At 46.4% G+C, this 18,793-nt stretch overlaps 1 protein-coding gene and 1 long non-coding RNA gene across 2 annotated transcripts; one reads left to right on the forward strand and one right to left on the reverse strand.

Moving 5' to 3' along the window:
• On the forward strand, positions 1-921 carry LOC135830992 (uncharacterized). The gene is made up of 4 exons (XR_010556137.1): positions 1-168; positions 254-394; positions 542-608; positions 881-921. It is a non-coding gene; the product is annotated as an uncharacterized LOC135830992 (long non-coding RNA).
• Positions 922-9,093: 8,172 nt separating this feature from the next.
• Positions 9,094-11,171, reverse strand: LOC135830988 (ras-interacting protein RIP3-like). Its single transcript, XM_065343232.1, has one exon. It carries the CDS (start codon positions 11,014-11,016, stop codon positions 10,039-10,041), a length of 978 nt encoding a protein of 325 aa, XP_065199304.1. The 5' UTR covers positions 11,017-11,171; the 3' UTR covers positions 9,094-10,038.
• Between the last annotated feature and the right edge of the window lie 7,622 nt (positions 11,172-18,793).

Raw genomic sequence — 18,793 nt, forward strand, 5'->3', positions numbered from 1 at the left:
GGTAAAGGTCTTGCTTTGCGGTTCACACCTTCACTTCAGTATCATTACAGTCCAAATGGCTTTCACTTGTCACTGTAGCGTTCGAATGTCAGGGGTAATACCCCTATTCCAGCACCTGAGGCGGTGCGTCAAGCGCCGCCTCTTTCTCATCATATATTGTGACAAATGGTAAGTGTGCAGTGCTCCTAGCTCTCTCCCCCAACAAAAGAGCTCTATGACACTGTGCTTTCTGCGGTTTCTTTCGTTTTTACAGTGGAGAAAGGCTGGTGGGAGGCCCAGCCGTGGCCGCACACCTGGCGGGTGCGGCCCATCTAACCCGTTACTGGGAGGGCCGGCAGGTCGGGCTGCTGTTGCAGTCCGACTACCGGGACGCCGTGGAGCGTATTAGGACCCTGTAAGTAAGCACTGCTCTGTCTACATGTATACTTATCCCCCTCGTTATAGCGATACTTACTTGTTTCGTATCCTCTTGTCTTTAATACCCTGCTTCCGTATTCGTGACACTAATAGTGTTTGTGTGCGCTCATGCTTGGTTTTACAGATGATGATGATGTATGAAGGTCTGGACCTGCCGTCTTCGGGATGTGCCATTTGTTTCAAAATTATTTGTAAGTACTTGTAACAGGCGTAGTGTAGTAACTGTGTGTGTAGTGTAGTAACAGTGCAGTCGTAATGTGTTTTGTGATGGTCCTGTGCAGTCGTAATGTGTTGGGCTACTGAAGTACACTGCATGAAGGGGTATGTGTGGGTGCTTCGACACATTCTCGTGCTTCCTAAACCCTAGATATGTGTATAGCACTATAACCTAGATGTGTGTGTGTGTGTGTGTGTGTGTGCCCGCGCATGCATGCGTGTGCGTGCATTGTGTTCTCTTCTACAGACTCATCCAAGTCCATTTAAATAAAAGTGCATTATAGTAAACAGTATTGTGTTTTGTTACAGTGAATATGTGGGGAATGGTGGATATGCCTTAGTGTGACTGGATACGTGCGGGTTGTGACTCTTTGCTGGTCACTCTGGATTCTCCAGTATAGATTCGGTGCAGTGCAGAGGGGATTTGCGGTGCGTAGCAACACTGCTTCACTGTGACACCCCTTCAATAATTGTTTTGATGCATGATACTCCGGGCGTAGCCGGTTGATTCTTACTGTATCCCGATCAAAATAGAAATATGCATCTAATGCACCTGCATGGATAGTAGGCATTTCCCAAATCGGCCGGCCGAAAAATTCGCCGAAGAAAGTGGTTTTGAAGAAATCACCCATCTTTTCGCCGAATTTTCAAATTTCGATTGTTGAATTCGCCGAAAACCGATGTTTCAGTGCTTCAACAGAGTGTGTGCAAATGTACATGATTATTATTATTATTATTATTATTTTATTTATTTTACTGACGTAATGGGAACGGTGACTTCAAGTACTACGTTGAGCCGAGTTCTGATCTTGGGGCTCATAATATGGCCGAATTTGAACATTCTCTTAACCGATCGAAAAGCCGATTAGGCATGCTCTGCATGGGCAACTTGTCAATCAGTGCACATCTACGATGTGCAAATAAAACGAATGCACGGAACGTGAACTTGTTTGCGGCACATCTACGAAGTGCGAATCAGGGAGTAGTATAATGACACGTGTACTAGTACACCTTGTGTTGCACTGCGTCTTTTCCACACGCATACGACCACTGAAGGTCACACGCTCCGCGTGCGTATGCACGCATGCGCAATATGTCATTCACTGCATGCAATGCACGTCTACGATGTGCAAATCAGGGGATAGTACGTATTTTACTACTCCCCGGTGCGAATGCACCGAACGTGCACAAGTGCACGTTCGCCATCTATGGCGAAAAGAACCTTAAGAATGACATTTATGGCATGCCAGGGGTCAAAGGTCAAACTCTGGGGGATCCCGGGGCCAGACCCAGCACGACCGACACAGTGTGCCTTATTTGGACCAAAGGTCAAAGGTCAAAAAGTGTGCCAGAACCTGCCCCGCACTTACTACTATCGTGTCCATGCAGGTTTGACATCACAAAGTGTCACATACCCACATGCTGCGCACTGAGAACAAACACCAAGGCTGCCATATTCGAGAACGGGTCGGATGTAGGTCGTGTATATTAATAATAGGCTGGAAGCGTTCATTGTGCCACGTGGCTTGTGGAGTTGGTGTAGTAGTTTTATTGGCTTTGTTGGTAATTTATATGATGTGTTGGGTCCATCGCATATCGTCTTGGAGGGTAACGCCAAGGTGCCTATGTTATTGGACCTGCTGCAACAGAGTCGATTGGAGCGTGATGTGGATGATGTGTTGGTTTTGAATGGAAAGGACGACGGTTTAAGTGGTGTTGACGAGGAGATGCCAATCCTTCAACCATCGTCCTGCTGCGTGTCCTGCACGTTGGAGGAATGCAGCGGATAAATCCCTCGTGTAATGGGTCGCGATGAGTGCCGTGTCATCGGCAAACTGGGTGCATTTCGAGTGCGAGTTTGTACATGCTGGGGGGAGGTCGATCGTGTACACCAGGAAAAGAAGTTGCCCCAGGACAGAGCCTTGGGTACTCCAGCTGGAATGGATTTCCATGATGAAAAGGCGGAGCAAACCTTGACGCGTTGTCGGCGGCGAGTCAGGTAGCTTGTGAGCCAGGTGAGGGCAATGCCATGGACACCAAGGTGTTTGAGTTTGGCAAGGAGGCCAGCATGCCAAAATCCGTCAAAGGCCTTTGATAAGTCAAAGACGCATGCTGACACTATATGACGGGCATCTCGGCTGGCGGCAATCTCATGCACTAGGCGGGAGAGCTGTATTTCAGTGCTATCCTTAGATCGAAAACCAGATTAGTCGGCCGGTAGGTGGGGCTCAATGTGGGCGTTGGTAAACAATCCTCTCCTGAACCTTGCTGACAACGCTCAGGAGCCAGATTTGCCTTAAATTGGTTGTCTCTGCACGAGAGGCTTTCTTGTGTAGAGGACTGATAGTGGCGTCGCCCCAGTCCTGTGGCTGCTCACCTTGCGAGAAGGACTCATTGAAAAGCGTTGCGAGGGAGCACAATATTTCCTCTGCAGTGATCTCAATCAATTTCGTCGGGATGTCATTGTACACAGCCGACTTCCGGAAATCAAGAGCGGAAAGGAGTTTTCTGACCTCCTCCAGGGTGGTGATGATTTCCTTCAGTTGTTGTTGTTGTTGTTGTTTGGCTTTATTTAAAGTGGAGTTCCAAAAGAGGCCTAAACCTAATGACAATGGTCCCACTGATAATAAGAGAAAAGAAAAATATATAATAATAAGCGGACAAACAGAACCAAGAAGAAGATACAGCTGTAGTTAGATAACTAATATGAGCACGGCAGCAGGGGAAAAAAAGTCACAAGCACGGCAACTGGGAAGAAAGGAGTGGGTGAGTGAGAGAGAGGGGAGAGAGAGAGAGAGAGAGAGAGTTGGCTTCCGATGATGCGAGACACGCCTATCTCTGGTACGGCTTTAGTTTTGTTGGTCCGGAGGCGGACTTCTGGCTTTCAGAAATGAAAAAATTATTAAACCCTTCCGCCTTTTCTCCATCTGATCTAGCCACTGTTTCGTTTGCTGAAATACATGTACTGTCGTGGATATGGAAATCCAGTTAATTGACCGGGGCCGGCGCCCTGAGCGTGCGTACAGAATGTGTGTGTGTACCGCTTATCCAAGGCTGCATGGCCAGTGCCCTGGGACCGCTAGACGTGCAACTGGATTTCCATGTCCACGACAGTAGGTGGAAGGTCCTTGAACGGGGACGACCACAGTGACGTCATTAACTTGTACAGGTTTCGCTGCTGCACACCAGTTACGTCGCCTGGCGCGGGAGCGGATACGAAGGCGGGTTTAGCTACTCTCAGCTGTGTAGCGGTCCTATTGCATTGAGTAACGAACGCGAGCCAGTTCTTAGCTCTTTGAGTTCTGAGATACTGACGATAGAGCTGCAGTGTCTGCTCCAGCGCCGGGTGAGCCGGGTAATCCACCCGGTTGGGCGGCGCTTGGACCCGGTTTAAAATATAGTACAGGGTCACCTGTGACCCGGTTGGTACTTTACACTTTCGAACCGTTTGCAAGGACTGACTACATGGCTTGTATGTGTCAGATACTTCTTCTTCTTTCGTAGTTTTCTAATTCCTGTCCTCTCTTTTCTAAATGCGGCTTATCCATTCTCCTTTATATCATTGGGCCTAGTTCCCGTTTATTGTCCGAATTAAAATAAACCAATCAACCAGTTATAGCATGTGACTAGGCTGGTGAGACAGCGCCAGGTACATGTGTACCCAGCTCCGACCCGGTTGAAATGGTTGCGCCAGGTACACGTGTACCCGGCTGTCCCACAATCCTAGAGCAGACACTGAGCTGATGCTTGAGTTTAATGCTGCAACGAAGCTGTTGAGTCATCCATGGTCGCCGACCTGGGCGAGACTGGTGTGTACATCTTGGTGCGAAGTTAGTACAGTAAAAGTATGCTGTGTTGATAAGCGAGTGATGCCAATGCGACCAGAGGTCTGACATTGATAACTGCGGAATTTCCTCAGCTGCTGGCAAAAGCTGCATTGAGCCCAGGGCTTATTTCAGTGCAACGACGCGATCAGGGTTCCAGTTCCAGCGCCAAGTTTCGACGTGTTGCTGGATTGTGGGTGCTTGTGGTGGGCATGCAAGGGACACATGTCCTCCGACTAGTACGCGATCTGACGCTCCGACAGGAGGATATGATGTGACAGATAGGTATTTTCCTGGTACGTTGGAGATGAGTACGTCGAGGCAGGACTTCAAATTGCCTCTGGAAATACAGGTCGGAAAAGACGCGTGCTGGTTTAATCCTGCAGTGTTCAGTGGGTAGCTCAGTAGGTCGCAGCTCAATCAGTGGGAATCCATGAGGTGTGTTTTGCGTTCATGCCTCCTACCAATAGAAACGGAGAGTTCATATTGCAGAGACCTAGACAGGGCTCCAGTTGTTGGCAGAATGTGTACGGATCTGTGTTTGGAGGAACGTAGGAGCATCCAACTGTGAGTAATACATTCGGTAGGTCAAGTTCAAGCCAAAGGTTTTCGAAGTTGTTCATCGTGATGATTGTTTTGTGTTTGTGTGGGATGGATGAGTGAACATACACGGCGACTCCTCCGCCTCTACAGTGCTGTCGATCGTGCCTATGAAGGGAGTAGTCGGGGAATTCGTATAGGAAGTTTGGCTTAATTAAGGGGATTTTGCCCACTTCACCCCTCATCAGTTGAGCTTGAGTAGGCTGAGGAAGATTGTGCCTGAAGAGCACCACTTATGTTGCTCTTCAAGCACAAACATCAGCAGGGATACAAACTTACAGAGACGCTCCGTTTCCAGCGCGACAAACACCTCGTGAACACCAGATAGCAGCGTGAGTCAGTGTCGCTCCAACGGTCCTAAGCGTTTGTTCAGCACCATCATGAGCGACATAACGGGAAAGCTGGGACAACAACTTTTTTTACGGAAGAACAAGAAGACTGAAAAGGCAAGACTGAAAACTCACTAATTACGTATGTTCATCTCACGCGTGTATGCTAAACAAGAGACAGTTTGGGGAATATCATCATACAGAAAAGAAATATAATGTCATCGTTTTACAACACCCACCCCTCGATGACATTCTACAAAATCAGTACATGGAATAAACCAACACCACGTTCCGCATGCACAGTAGCAACATGTAGCAAAAGGAAACACAGAAAATGGAAGACCCACTAATGAACTAGCAAATCAAGTGAAAACTCGGCAAACCCAAAATGCGACTACGGTAAAGTACTATACGCGAGGCAAGAGACATGGGTAATGTCATCATTCAGAAAACCAATGCATAGTTCTACAACAAAATGCCCTGAACATAGGCTGTTTTGCAATTATATATAAATCAAAGACGTGAATGGTTGCTAGCGGAGGGTGATAGGATGGGTGCAGCAGCAAATGCAGTTTAGGCCAGGATACTACTTGTACACACACACACTTGTCAGATCATTCTATTGCTCAAATTCCACACAGTGCACGCCAGCACAGAAATCATGTTTCCAAAAACGTACACCCCTATAACCGCATTTCCTGGCCCTGTTATCTTCTGATTTGGTGCTCCTGCCGACATTGTCGTGTTCGAACTGGACATGCTGGTCCAATAGAGCAGTGCCTGTTTAGTGGCATCCACTGGCAGGTTTGGTTTGCCTCTCGATATTCGCCTTGTGGGTACGCACATGCCGGTTGCGGCTGGAGGACTGTGAGAATGCCTGTTCACAGCCCGGGATAGTGCACTTGTATGGTTTCTCTCCTGTGTGTGTTCTCTTGTGTTTGGTTAGTGCTGTTTGTTCATAAAAACGTGAGTCGCATCTGTCGCATTGATACGGCTTCTCCCCGGTGTGTTTTCGGACGTGCACAGTTAGACTACGCTTCTGCGAGAAGGCTTGTCCACACTCTGTGCAACGATATGGCTTCTCCCCGGTGTGCACTGTCAAGTGTGTTTTGAGCGATGACGAGAAACTCCTTTTGCATTCCTGGCAGACTCGTTTGGCTTTGGCAAATTTTTCAGGTTCTTTACTCGACGGCTGCTGTCCAAGTACGTTACTCGGTGGTAGTGGCTCGCTGAGGTCATGGTGATGCGGTGACATAACCTGCAGCCTGGGAATATGTGGTGGCTTGTGATGTTGTTGTCGTTGTTGTTTATTATTGTTTATTATTATGAAATGACCCAAAGGCAATGTGCCTATCGAGGGGTTCATTTGATTGAAAGAACAGTAGATGTAGATGTATGTACAAAGAGAAGTAGGGATTGATGAGGAGAGAAATGGGGAAAATCAACTGCAAGGTGGCGGAATTCCGTTGATTGCATAAGCATAGTCAGCTGTAAATTTCCTGAGGGCAGCTTTGAACTTATAGAGCGAGGCTTCCGATGTTAGACTGGGGGGTAAACAGTTCCATAGAATAGCAGTTCGGAACATGAAGAGAGACTTTGACAATGATTTAAATTTGGGAAGAATGATTTTATTTGGTCGTCGCTCACTATTCGTAATCTTGAAATGGAAATCAGCAAGGTAATCACGATGATGGAAAACATATCTGTGAAAAGTAGTGAGACTGATGATTTGACGACGATAGGCTAGTGACTCTAGGGAGCATTTAGAATTTAAGACAGATTTGGAAGAAGTGTAATCAAATGCAATTTTTTTCTTTTTCAGTAGAGCTCTAGCAAACCTTGCCTGTAATTGATCAAGAGTGGTCATGGGTTTCTTATTTGATCCAAACGACCACACCGTACAGCTATATTCGATCACAGGTCTTACGAACCCTTTGTACAGTATGATCATTGCCGAAGGCGTAAGTTGCTGGGACATAATTGACAGTAGGTGCACTCGATATCTGAACTTCGAAGTTATTGAGGCGACATGTTTGCGGAAATCCAGGTTGTCGGTCAAGGTGATGCCAAGATGTTGCAGTTCAGAAACCACCGTTAATGGCTCATTGTACATTTGGTATTGGATTCCTGCAGGTGGTGTATCATTGATAGCTCTATGGCACAGCACGGATGTCTTGCTTGCTGAGAATTCACCTCCATTGTTCCTGCCCCATGTTTGACATGCATCGAGATCAGACTGCATGTTCGCTCTACTGGCGAGGGTGTCTTCAGGTTTGTAAGCCAGTAGGAGGGTGACAATCTGCAAATAGATATTGCGTGCAATGTTGCATAGCGTTGGGCAGGTCATTTATATAGAGTAGGAATAGGAGTGGTGAAAGGTGGGAACCTTGAGGCACTCCGCAGTTGATGCTCCGCTTCTTCGATTTAGTGCTATGTACCTTCACTTCAATTTGTCGATCCCCTAAGAAGCTCTTCAGCCATTTTACTGACGAAGCTGTAGCAATCTTACCGAATTTCTTTAGGAGTATAGAGTGGTCGACCCGGTCGAAAGCTTTCCTGAAATCTAGAGATATCAGGTCAAAATTAGTGCCATTATCAATATTTACAGCCATTGATTGGGTTAGCAAGATAAGTTGGTCCGTTACAGACTTGTTGCGTACATATGCGAATTGACCTTTACAAATTACACCCTGGGTCATCAAGTATCGAAGTAGACGTGCCGAGAGAATCTTTTCCATTAGTTTCGCTATGCATGGGAGAAGGGATATAGGTCTGTAATTGGTAGGCTCTTTGGCGCAACCTCTATTCTTGTACACCGGTATTACAGTGGATGATTTCCAGGAGGACGGGAACACACCATCATCAAGGCTGTAGTTGAACAATACTGATAGTGATTGGGAAAGGATATCTGCGAATTGCTTTAGTATACGGTTTGTCAGGTTGATGTCTGATGATGATTTATGTTGTTGCAGCCTCTTTGCTGCATCGAAGACTTCAACAGGGCGTATGTTTCCGAATCCAAATTTGTTTCCATCGACGTCGGCTTCATTGATTGTTATACTAGTTGCTACAGTATTCGGCGGCGTTGACTGAGTGGTGCATTGGCGGGCAAAGAAGGTACACAGCGTTTCGGCCTTCGCTTGATCTGTTTTGTGAATTTCATTGCCGTTCTGCAGGTCTGGAATTGCCTTTTTATTTGTTTGGTCAATATTGCATATTGCTTTGGCACGTTTCCACCACGCATAGCCACCCTTTCTTTCCTTGCCAAGCATTGTGTATCCGAGCGTTGACAAGTATGTGTCCTTGGCGGCTCTTAATGACCGGTGGTACAGGTTGCGCGAGAGTTTGTATGCAGCTCGTAAGGAATCGTTGAGTGGCTCCTTTCGGTGGAGCACATAGAGGCGGTTAGTTCGCTGACGTTGCGTCTTAAGTTTTTTTGTGAACCATGGTTGGTTCGACTGGGTGTTTTTCCGGCGTGTGATGGTCGTTGCTGCCTGAATTGCCTGGTCCAGCAGTGCAGAGTAGGCCATGCATCTGAAACTGATGTGCACGTTGGTGCCCTGCATGCATTCGGTCAATGGTGGTGTGCTCAGTTTCTGCCTGAGGAGGTGCATGTCAACCTTTCTGGAGACTGCGGCTGCGTTGACAGTACTTCTAGAGTGGCGTTTCTCTGGTGGAGAATATGCGCAAAATAGAGGACAGTGGTCTGCAATGGGCATGGATGTGTAACATGAAGTGACAAGATGGGGCATATTAGTTAAAATCAGGTCTAGGGACGGATTAGAATCTTTAGTTGGCCTCGTTCCATGGTTCTTGGAGACCATAGTGAAGCCATAGTCGTCAAAGGCGGACTGCATGTGTCTACCTGCAGTGTTCGTAGGGTCTGCGTTGTTCCACTCATTGTTCTTGGAGTTAAAGTCTCCCACGACAATTACTGGACGGTTGTCAACGAGGGGGTGAAGAGGACTGAATGAGTTGCAGAATGCAAGACTATCGTGTCTTGGAGGACGGTACATACAGGAAATGATTGTAGCTCCTGTTTCGACAGTTATCATCTCTGAATTGTTGCACTCTAGATCCCGGCGGCGCATAGCACAAAGGGCGGACGAAGAGAAGACTGCTACCCCACCACCACCCAAGTCGCTCCATGTAGTGCTGCACTGGGACCGGTCACGACGGAACAGGTCGTAACCCGGTATCTTAATGATCTCGTCTGGGATACACGAATTTAGCCACGTTTCCGTTATACACAAAATGTCTACTTTATGGTGGTCAAGGAGGTCTGTAATATCAGCCAGTTTATGTTTCATACTACGACAGTTCAGGGTACATATCCGAATGCAAGAATTATTGTTATTGTTGTGGGGGGATGCGTTTACTGGTGTGGTATCAGGTGGAGGTTGTTCTCTTACAAACGTTGAGTGGGGTTGGGCACGATAGGTGCGAGGCATGAAAACTGGTGCATGGGGATTGAGTGGGAACACGGTCGTGGCTGGTGTTGAGCGGGGTTGGGCACGATAGGTGCAAGGTATGAAGACTGGTGCATGGGGGTTGAGTGGGAACAAGGTCGTGGCTGCTGTTGAGCAGGGTTGGGCACGATAGATGCGAGGTAAGAAGACTGGTGCATGGGGATTGAGTGGGAACACGGTCGATTAGTTGGTGGCTGTGGGCCTATTTGCCTCGCTGAAGTCCCATGGCCGAACCTGAATGGGCGCTGGCCAAAACCCATCTGCCTCGATGGCTGCACATTGGTCTTCACGGACTGTAAGCCTTGCAGCTTTTGTGCCTACATGCTTGCGAGAAGGAAAGGTGCGGCAAGCTGTGGGTGTGATGCCATTCTGGACACAGTGGGACGTTATGGAGTCTGCGTCGCAACTGTCATCAATATTGCCAACAAAGTATACTTTCCGCAGGGAGCCAAGAGAACCTCTCAGTTTGCGGCTGGTAACTGTAGTCCATTGTTCGTCGTGTTGCTGGTGTTGGTGGTGTTGGTGGTGCTGTTGTTGCTGCTGCTGCTGCTTCTGGCGCTGTTGTTGTTGTTGTTGTTGTTGTTGTTGTTGTTGTTGTTGTTGTTGTCGCTGTTGGGGTCGTTGGTGCTGGTTAGTTTGCTGGCGGTGCTCCTGTGGGAGAGGTGGCTGCGCAGTGACCGATGGCTTGGAGGAGGGCCGAAGTGCTCCGTTGTCACTGGAGCTATTGAGCACTGATGCCCATACGCGCTGCTGGGTCGTGGATCTGCAAGTGCTACAACTTGTAGTGGTATCCATGTGGTTGGCTTGCTGCATTTGCAGCCCATGTGCACCCGGCTTGGATACGGTATCGCCCGCCTTTTTGAATGGGGTCGGTGCAGTGTGTTGTACATGCTCTACTGACTTGAGGCGCCCTTGGTTGGCTTGCTGCATTTGCAGCCCACGTGCACCCGGCTTGGATACGGTATCGCCAGCCTTTTTGAGTGGGGTCGGTTCAGTGTACATGTGTTGCATATGCTCTACTGACTTGAGGCGCGCTTCCTGTTCCTTACACTTGTCCTCCAGCGCAGATATACGGGAATCTGATTGCACCGTACTAATAGGCGTATGCGTGTGTGCAAGGTCAGCTTGCTCTTTTCTAATCATGGAGAGTTCCCCTTGCATGTTGACGATTGCCGAGGAGATCCCTGAAAAAACTTCCTGAAGGGCGGCCAATTCAGCCTTGACTGTCCCAACTATTTCGGTCTTGATGCTTTCGATCAGGCCATTGACATCTAATATGGAGTCTTCGGGAGGCGAGATAACCTCTAAGTCACTTACCGGCGACTTGCTGCCTGCATCTCGACCGCATTCCGTAGGGTGTGTGGTTCTGCCCGCAGAACACACGTTCGCCTCTCCAGTAGAGTCACCAGCAGACCGAGAGTCTGTGTCGTCTTCCTCAACGTAGAGATCAAAGCATGGCTTCCCAAAGGCCTGCTTTGGGGTTACCGATCCTTGCTTGTAGCTATCGTTTGGATATGAATAGTCGATCAACGGCATGTTCACAGCTCAAAAAATGCAACCGCACTCTACGATGTACAATGTTGTTGTTGCTGTTGTAGGCCTCTTGCTAGTGACGGTGATAGCAACACATCACTACCACGCGATGTCGCAAACTCATCATGATGTAATCCTGTGGGTAAAACTGGAGTTTGGGTACTTGTGTATCTACTGGAAAAGGATGAGCTACTTCTGGACAGCCGGGCATCGGCTGGCCTGTCAAACTGCATGGATAAGCCCTGTGACCATTGATTTGACTGTCTCGGCCAGCACTCTATGTGCTACGGTATCTGTGCACCGTACGTGCCGGATACGGTATGCATATGGAGATTCCATACATGTACGCCGGAGCCATCTGGCTGGATTTAACGGCCGTTATTTTCGCCTGGTTTACTCTGAATTTTGGCATTTTATATGATTTTTTTCGGATTTATTTCCAAATTTGAATTTGAATGTGAATTTCATGTTTATAAAGTCGTTTTCGCTCATTATCCACATGTCCTTTGCGTCTCTGTGTTTTTCACTGTTTTTATTTGACATTATCTTTCTTTACGGAGTTGTTGTTGCTGTTCATTTTGCTACTCTTTCTTTTTCCCTCCCCTTATTTTTATTTATCGCCTTGGTTGTCAATCACCCACTCTTAACATTGGCCGGTGTTTCCACCAAGTCTTGAGATGTTGTAATAAATATTTATATATATATATAAATGTATACTGTTGTGAATTCCAGCAGAAATCCAAGAGAGCTCGATACCGGGAAGGTAGCGCCGTGACACACTAGTAAGAACAACAGATGGGTGGTCAGTCACAACTTAAAGTTTCATGCCAGTGGCTGATCAAGCCATCTGTTGTTCTGACTAGTGTGTATAACAATTTATATAATTATATATTCGCCGGAAGTGGTCAAGTGGTCACCCGATGCATGGTTACATGCACAGAGATTTTCCTCCAAAATAAATTTGCTGGATATTTTTGAATTGCTAGAATACATGACGTATGGCTATGCACAAGTCCTCGACCAATATGCTTGCGCATATTTCCGCATATTTTGTGACACAGTTCATATATGGCATATTGAGCGACAAAGGGAATATTGGAATGAAGGCAGCATATAATTCAAATATTCTGAAGAAAATGAGGAAAAGTCATTCATATTATGGACAAAATGCGTTCAGAAATGCCTTTTATGAATGAATTTGGAATGGTTGAGGCGTTTGCTACATTCCCCCATGGATGAACACTATCATTACGGTTGCTGGGGACACACCCCAGCCATACTATTCCGCATGTGTTTTGATTTGCACCATAAGCATGATAGCCGTGAAGCCAATGAATATTCCAAGGTTGTAATTTTACTGAAAATTAATGATCTACACTTTCTGCTTATGTCGAGCATATTTTGGCATATTTTGGCATATCTTTTTGCATATCTTGCTAAGCCTTTGGCATATTATGGACGTTTTCCCTGATATGCGACGAGCATAATATGCTCTTTTTTTTCAGCATATTTGGTCGAGGCCTACTATGCACCGTATGGGGAAAGCCCTGCGGCCTGACTAAGGGAGTCGTAAAATACCCGGTATTTTACGACTCTGGCCTGTCTCATGGAATCTCCATATCCATACCGTGTACATGTACAGTCATGTTGTTGGTTAAACAGAGTGAAACAAACAAAGCAACAACAATAACAATACAACAATAATTCAACATGTGTAAACTAAAACAAGGTTTAGATATGTATCTAACACCTTGTACATGTATACAATCATGTACATGTACGTAACGGATATGGAGATTCCATGATTCCGAGGGGTTCTTCAGCTCCTTATAAGAACGATTGTCGGCCCCAACAGCCTGTGCAACTTGCGTTGACTCTGAGCAGTTTCAATTGTTTCTCATTCGTTTCTCTGGATTAACCGCAAAACTGAAACACTTCAACGTTCCCTTCAGTATTGAAAATGGCCGCTCCCCGTAAATTTATTATTCCACCTGAGGAAGTATTGGATTACAACGGTATGCTCGAGGGGATAGTATTCCTTGACACCATCATCATCGAGTTCTGTCAGGGGCGTGGAATCGAGCTAGTGGCACGTTATGGCTTGATTGCTAACGTTCATGTGTGTCCAACGTGCAATCAACGCTGTACCTTTTCAGTGTATAACGGAGGCATTGATGGATATCGTTGGCGATGCCAACGTGACAGCTACGTCAAGAGCGTTCGTGTTGGCTCATTCTTCCAACGGAGCCATTTACCTCTTGATTTATTGATGAAGATCATCGTCTTCTGGGCCAAGCAAGAGCCGCAGAAGGAAATTACAAGGTGTTACAAGGTGACGGAGAAGCCACTCCTTGATTGGTATAATTTTCTTCGAGACGTGGCAGGTGAGTACCTCACCAATAACCCATACCATCTCGGAGGCTTCGATGATGAAGGCAAGCCTCGGGTGGTGGAAATTGATGAGTCGAAATACTTTCACCGGAAGTACCATCGCGGTCAATGGAGAGATGGCCACTGGGTCTTTGGTGCAATCGAAAGGGACACCGGAACTTGCATCATGCAAGTTGTTCCTGATCGCACGGCAGCAACACTGACTGCCCTAATAGCTCAGTGGCTCCTCCCCGGGACACGCATCATGTCGGATGGATGGGCTGCATATGCCAATCTCTCGACGATACATGGGGGCATCTTTCAACATGATGTTGTGATTCATGAAGCTAACTTCGTGAACCCCAATGACCGCGATGTCCATACCAACAACGTGGAGAATATGTGGATGAGAGCAAAGCGGCAGCTGAAACGCATGTTCGGAACATCTGACACCTTATTTCCCACATACTTGGTGGAATTTATGTGGCGTGAGCGGTTCAAGGAGCACCAGGATCGGTACTTCGAATGCATGGTGCATTGTATTCGACAATCATACCCTGTGCCATCCGCTTGACCAGTGACCACATCTATTTTCAGTTCCGCTTTCCCAAAATGTTAAAATAAATTTTGTAGAAGAGGTGTTCTGTTTTGGGTGTGCTGGTGCATGAGTTCCCACGGGAATGGATGGACATCCTTTTTGTCAAATATCCGGCGATTGGCCGCGGGAAGTTAGTTGGGAATTCCGGCTGTCGCGGGAAGAGCATGATCTTTGCTTTTAATAGATTTGGGGTTACTTTGAGATTGATGAAGAATGGGAAAACCAAGTCACAAAGTCTTTTCTTCGCTTGTTCTCCTGAGCAATCTAAAACTTAGTGCAACTAAAAGCAAGAATCATTGTAATCGAAAGAAGAAGAGAAAATACTTCAAAATAGCCCAACTACTTAGTTTACAGTGTACTTCAAAATACTCGCTACCTTTCCTACGGAAAACAGCCTGAATCATGACTTGTAGGCAAAGTTTGCCGGTAATTCTCTAAGCAAAATATCGGGAATTTTTACAGAAAAAATCCATCATTGGAAGTAAAGTTTCGAAAATATCACGAAACCTGGAAGATCTACCGAAATCTATCTAACCGAAAAAAATTATATAAAATGCCAAAAATTCAAAGCAAACCTGGCGAAAACAATGACCGTTAAAACCAGCCAGATGGCTAACATGTTATCTCCATATCCACACCGTATCCGGCACATACGGTGCACAGATACCGTACCATAATTTATTATAGAGTGCTGGCCGAGACAGTCAAATCAATGGTCACACGGCTTATCCGTGCAGTTTGACAGGCCAGCCGATCCCGGGCTGTCCAGAAGTAGCTCATCCTTTTTCAGTACACAAGTACCTAAACTCCAGTTTTACCTCACTACCACGCGATGTCGCAAACTCATCATGATGTAATCCTGTATTTACATCGGAGCGCATAGAGGTGGAGACTTTTGGCAGGTAGGGAAAGATTGCTGCATCACTCAAGCTGTCGAGTAGGTTAGGCTGAATGAGTGGTTCCGCCTGACCTGGGTTTAAGGAGAATGGTGTCGCTGAGTAATCAGGTTCTTTCATTGACGGCTGCTGCCCGAGTAAGGTGCTCTTTGGAAGTGGTTCACTGAGGTCGTGACGACGACTTGGTGGCATTTCCGGTAAACTTGGAATAATATTGTCGTCCTTGCCTTGACGCGTCCATCGCATTCGTGTCACCAGTAGGCGCAAACACATCGTGAGGGAATCCTATATTTCCAAATGAGCTGACGCCTATAAAAAATTGTGGCGGGAACGGAAAGAGTGCTGCATCACTCAAGCTGTTGGAATTATGCTGGTAATCCGGCATTAGGCTATGCGGAAGGATCGGGGCCGTCTGACCTTGGTGGAAGGAGAATGTTGTCGCTGGGTTTTCACGTTCTTTCATTGACGGCTGCTTTGCGAATACGTTACTCTGTGGTAGTGACTGGCTGAGGTCGTGTGGACTTGGTGGCAAGTCAAGTAAGCCGGCAATATTTGGCGGCTGGAGATGCTGTCGTCTTGGCTGTAAGGCTATTGCTGGCGCTGGTGCTGCCATCAGCTTAATATCACCCAAAGGCGCAAACGCATCATGATGTACGAGTCGTGTGTTCACATTGTAGCCCATGCCCGTAGAGACATCTGGCAAGGAGGGAAAAAGTACTCCATCAAACAAGTTGTCATAGTGCTCGTGATCCAGAAGCTGAAGATTTGCTGCCACCAAATTTGATAGGTAGGAGAATGGTGTCGATGCGCTGCGTGATTGGTCTTGTGGAACTAAAGCGTCGTGAGTGTGGGGGTTTGACGCTACACCACTCTGACTGAGTTGATCAAAGGTAAACTGGCTCATCCTGCTTGCGTTGCTATTGTCCATGGCAAAGACAAAAACTCACAAGGTGACACAGAAACAAAATGGAGAGGTTCTGAACAACGGTTGCAGTGAATAGGCATGAATCTGGGTGGTGGTACGAGTTAATAGGGAGTTGATGGTGATGAGATACGATGTTGAGGTGCAGGTGGGAATGTCTCTCAGTTAGTGGTTCTGGAGTTATGCAATGTTAGTGCTGCGGGTCGATACAGGTGAGAAATGGGAAATTGTTAGGGGTGTAGGTGTGTAGTATAACCATAGGTGTTGGTGTTCGTAGAAGATAGACGTTGCAAATGTGGCACGTCATGCTCGATAGGATATGTGTGCCAGGGTGATGGTGTGCTGTATTAGTCTGCCATCAGCTGCAGACGGGTGAGAAGTTGTAATCTGGGCTAAAATTGAAGGGCTGTGATTGACATTTGAATAGAGATTCACGTGTGCAATGCGTTTGTGCATGCAGCATTGTGTAGTTTTTTTCATTTGGGGAGGGGGAGGGGTAGCCATCATGATAATCATACTCTTTGAGGTGTCGTTCGCTTGCTTCTTGCCATAATTCACACTGAACGCATCTCCTGCTTTATGCTAAGTCAGCACTCACATGCATGGTTATCTGCCAATCTGTGCAGTTTTCTACCTGAACAGTTGAGGTATTACTCTCGACATAACGTTAGGTTAGATTAGAGAGGTTCTGAAAAACGAAAATGCGTGCAAACCTTTGCTCTACATCATGAAGTGATTGAGTAACTTCGCACGAACTTTCGCAACTTTGTACTCGCCACTTGTACATGTTGTCTTGGTGGTATGGCAAGTAACCTGGAAATATGTGGCGACTGGATATGTTGCCTTCCTCGGTGTAAGACCATTGCTGGCTCTGGTGCTGATATCACATTACTGTAACTCAAAGGCGCAAACACATCATGATGTGCGAGTCATGCATTTACATTGCAGCTCTTGCATGTGGAAACAGCACGCCATCAACCTGAAACTCTTACCCTATTGACCATGACTTGTCACCTTTACCAATTCTACGTTCCACGCATACCAACACCTATCGCCAGTCTGCACTCTGACCATTTCCTTTTTCTTGAGTGCATCGATCCTCAACACTTACCACCCACAACTTCAGAACCACTAACTGAGAAATATTCTCACCTGCATCTTACCACTGAATCTCATCACCATCAACTACTTTTAAACCATTTCTCACTCTATCAATCACCGAGAATCCTGCGTATTCACTACAATTGCTGGTCAGCATCTCAAAAAAATTTTATGTTTCGACTTTTGTACTAATTCTTGGCCATGGACAATAGCCATGCACTCAGGATGAGCTATTTTGCCTTGGATCAACTCAGTCAGAGTAATGAAGCGGCAGGTACCTACCCTCATAACAGATTGGTTCAACCGAAGACCAATCACACTGTGCACGGACACCATTCTCCTACCTCCGAAGTACGACTGAATGCACCAATTAGGCCCCGGCGGATAATGCTGGAGAATTTGATGGATTCTGCCTTTCAATAAACTCGCATTCTGCTCCAAAAAAGAGCACTAATAATGCTGGAATTCTGCTTCGGAAAATGGAAATAGAGGCATTTATTATGTTGCAGATTGTTAACAGCATACATGTATTATGGAGTAAATTCTTTTTCTAATCGTGCCGCAATTTTCTTTAATACACTGCATGCCGAGTGGCGCAGACACCACCGTACCTTTACATTTGCAAACCAACTCAGGGATCTTTTTAAAGACCCAGTGGCGTTTAAGAAGTATTTTGACCTTCTTTTTGGAATCTGTTGAGTTTCTCGATGATCTTGATAGTTCTTGTACTAAGCTTGAAGTTGACTTGGTGTTTGATTACTGTACTGCTTGATGTCTGGATTCCTATTTTTTTCTTTTCCTTTCTTTTCCTTTCCTTTCCACTTATCCCGTGATCGGCCCTCTTAAAAGTTGTGTGTATCACTGTTGAGGCATCCGATGGTAAATAAATAAATACTACTACAACTACTATTATGCAGCATAAGTCATGTTCTACGAAACAGAAGACAATAGAAGAACCACCGAATTATTGTTACTCAGCAGGCAAAGGCGCGGTAGGTGGTACTAGTCGCGAGGGCATTCCGAATTCTCACGAACATCCCATATTTTGAAACAATATGCTAGTCTTCGCAAGAATATGCTAGTTCTCGCAAGAATATGCTAGTTAGTTTTCTGCAAAACGTACGGGATTATGCTAGCGCAATGCTAGTTTCCAGAATGTGCTAAATATGATAGATATAATGTTAGCTGAATCCGCCGGGGCCTAGCACGAATCCTTCAGCCTAACTACTTGGTGCGGGATCACCCGCGCTATACTAGCAGGCTGCGTGACACACCACCCTTTCCGTCCTTGCCACGAGTCTCTACCGGCATTGACTCGATTGTAAATACAGAACTCGTACATCATCCATTACCTTGTATTGGCACATTTAGGGTACCCTGTAAGAAGGCCTTAGGCCTGTGGGGATTGCCCTATCAAAAATTTAGTAATAATATTAATAATAATAATAATAATCAAGATGCGTTTGCGTCTCCGGATGGCAGTAATTTGATGGCAGCACCAGAGCTGCCTCTAGTGCA

Source organism: Sycon ciliatum, chromosome 1 (assembly GCF_964019385.1).
Source record: "Sycon ciliatum chromosome 1, ocSycCili1.1, whole genome shotgun sequence".
NCBI classification, from domain to species: domain Eukaryota; kingdom Metazoa; phylum Porifera; class Calcarea; order Leucosolenida; family Sycettidae; genus Sycon; species Sycon ciliatum.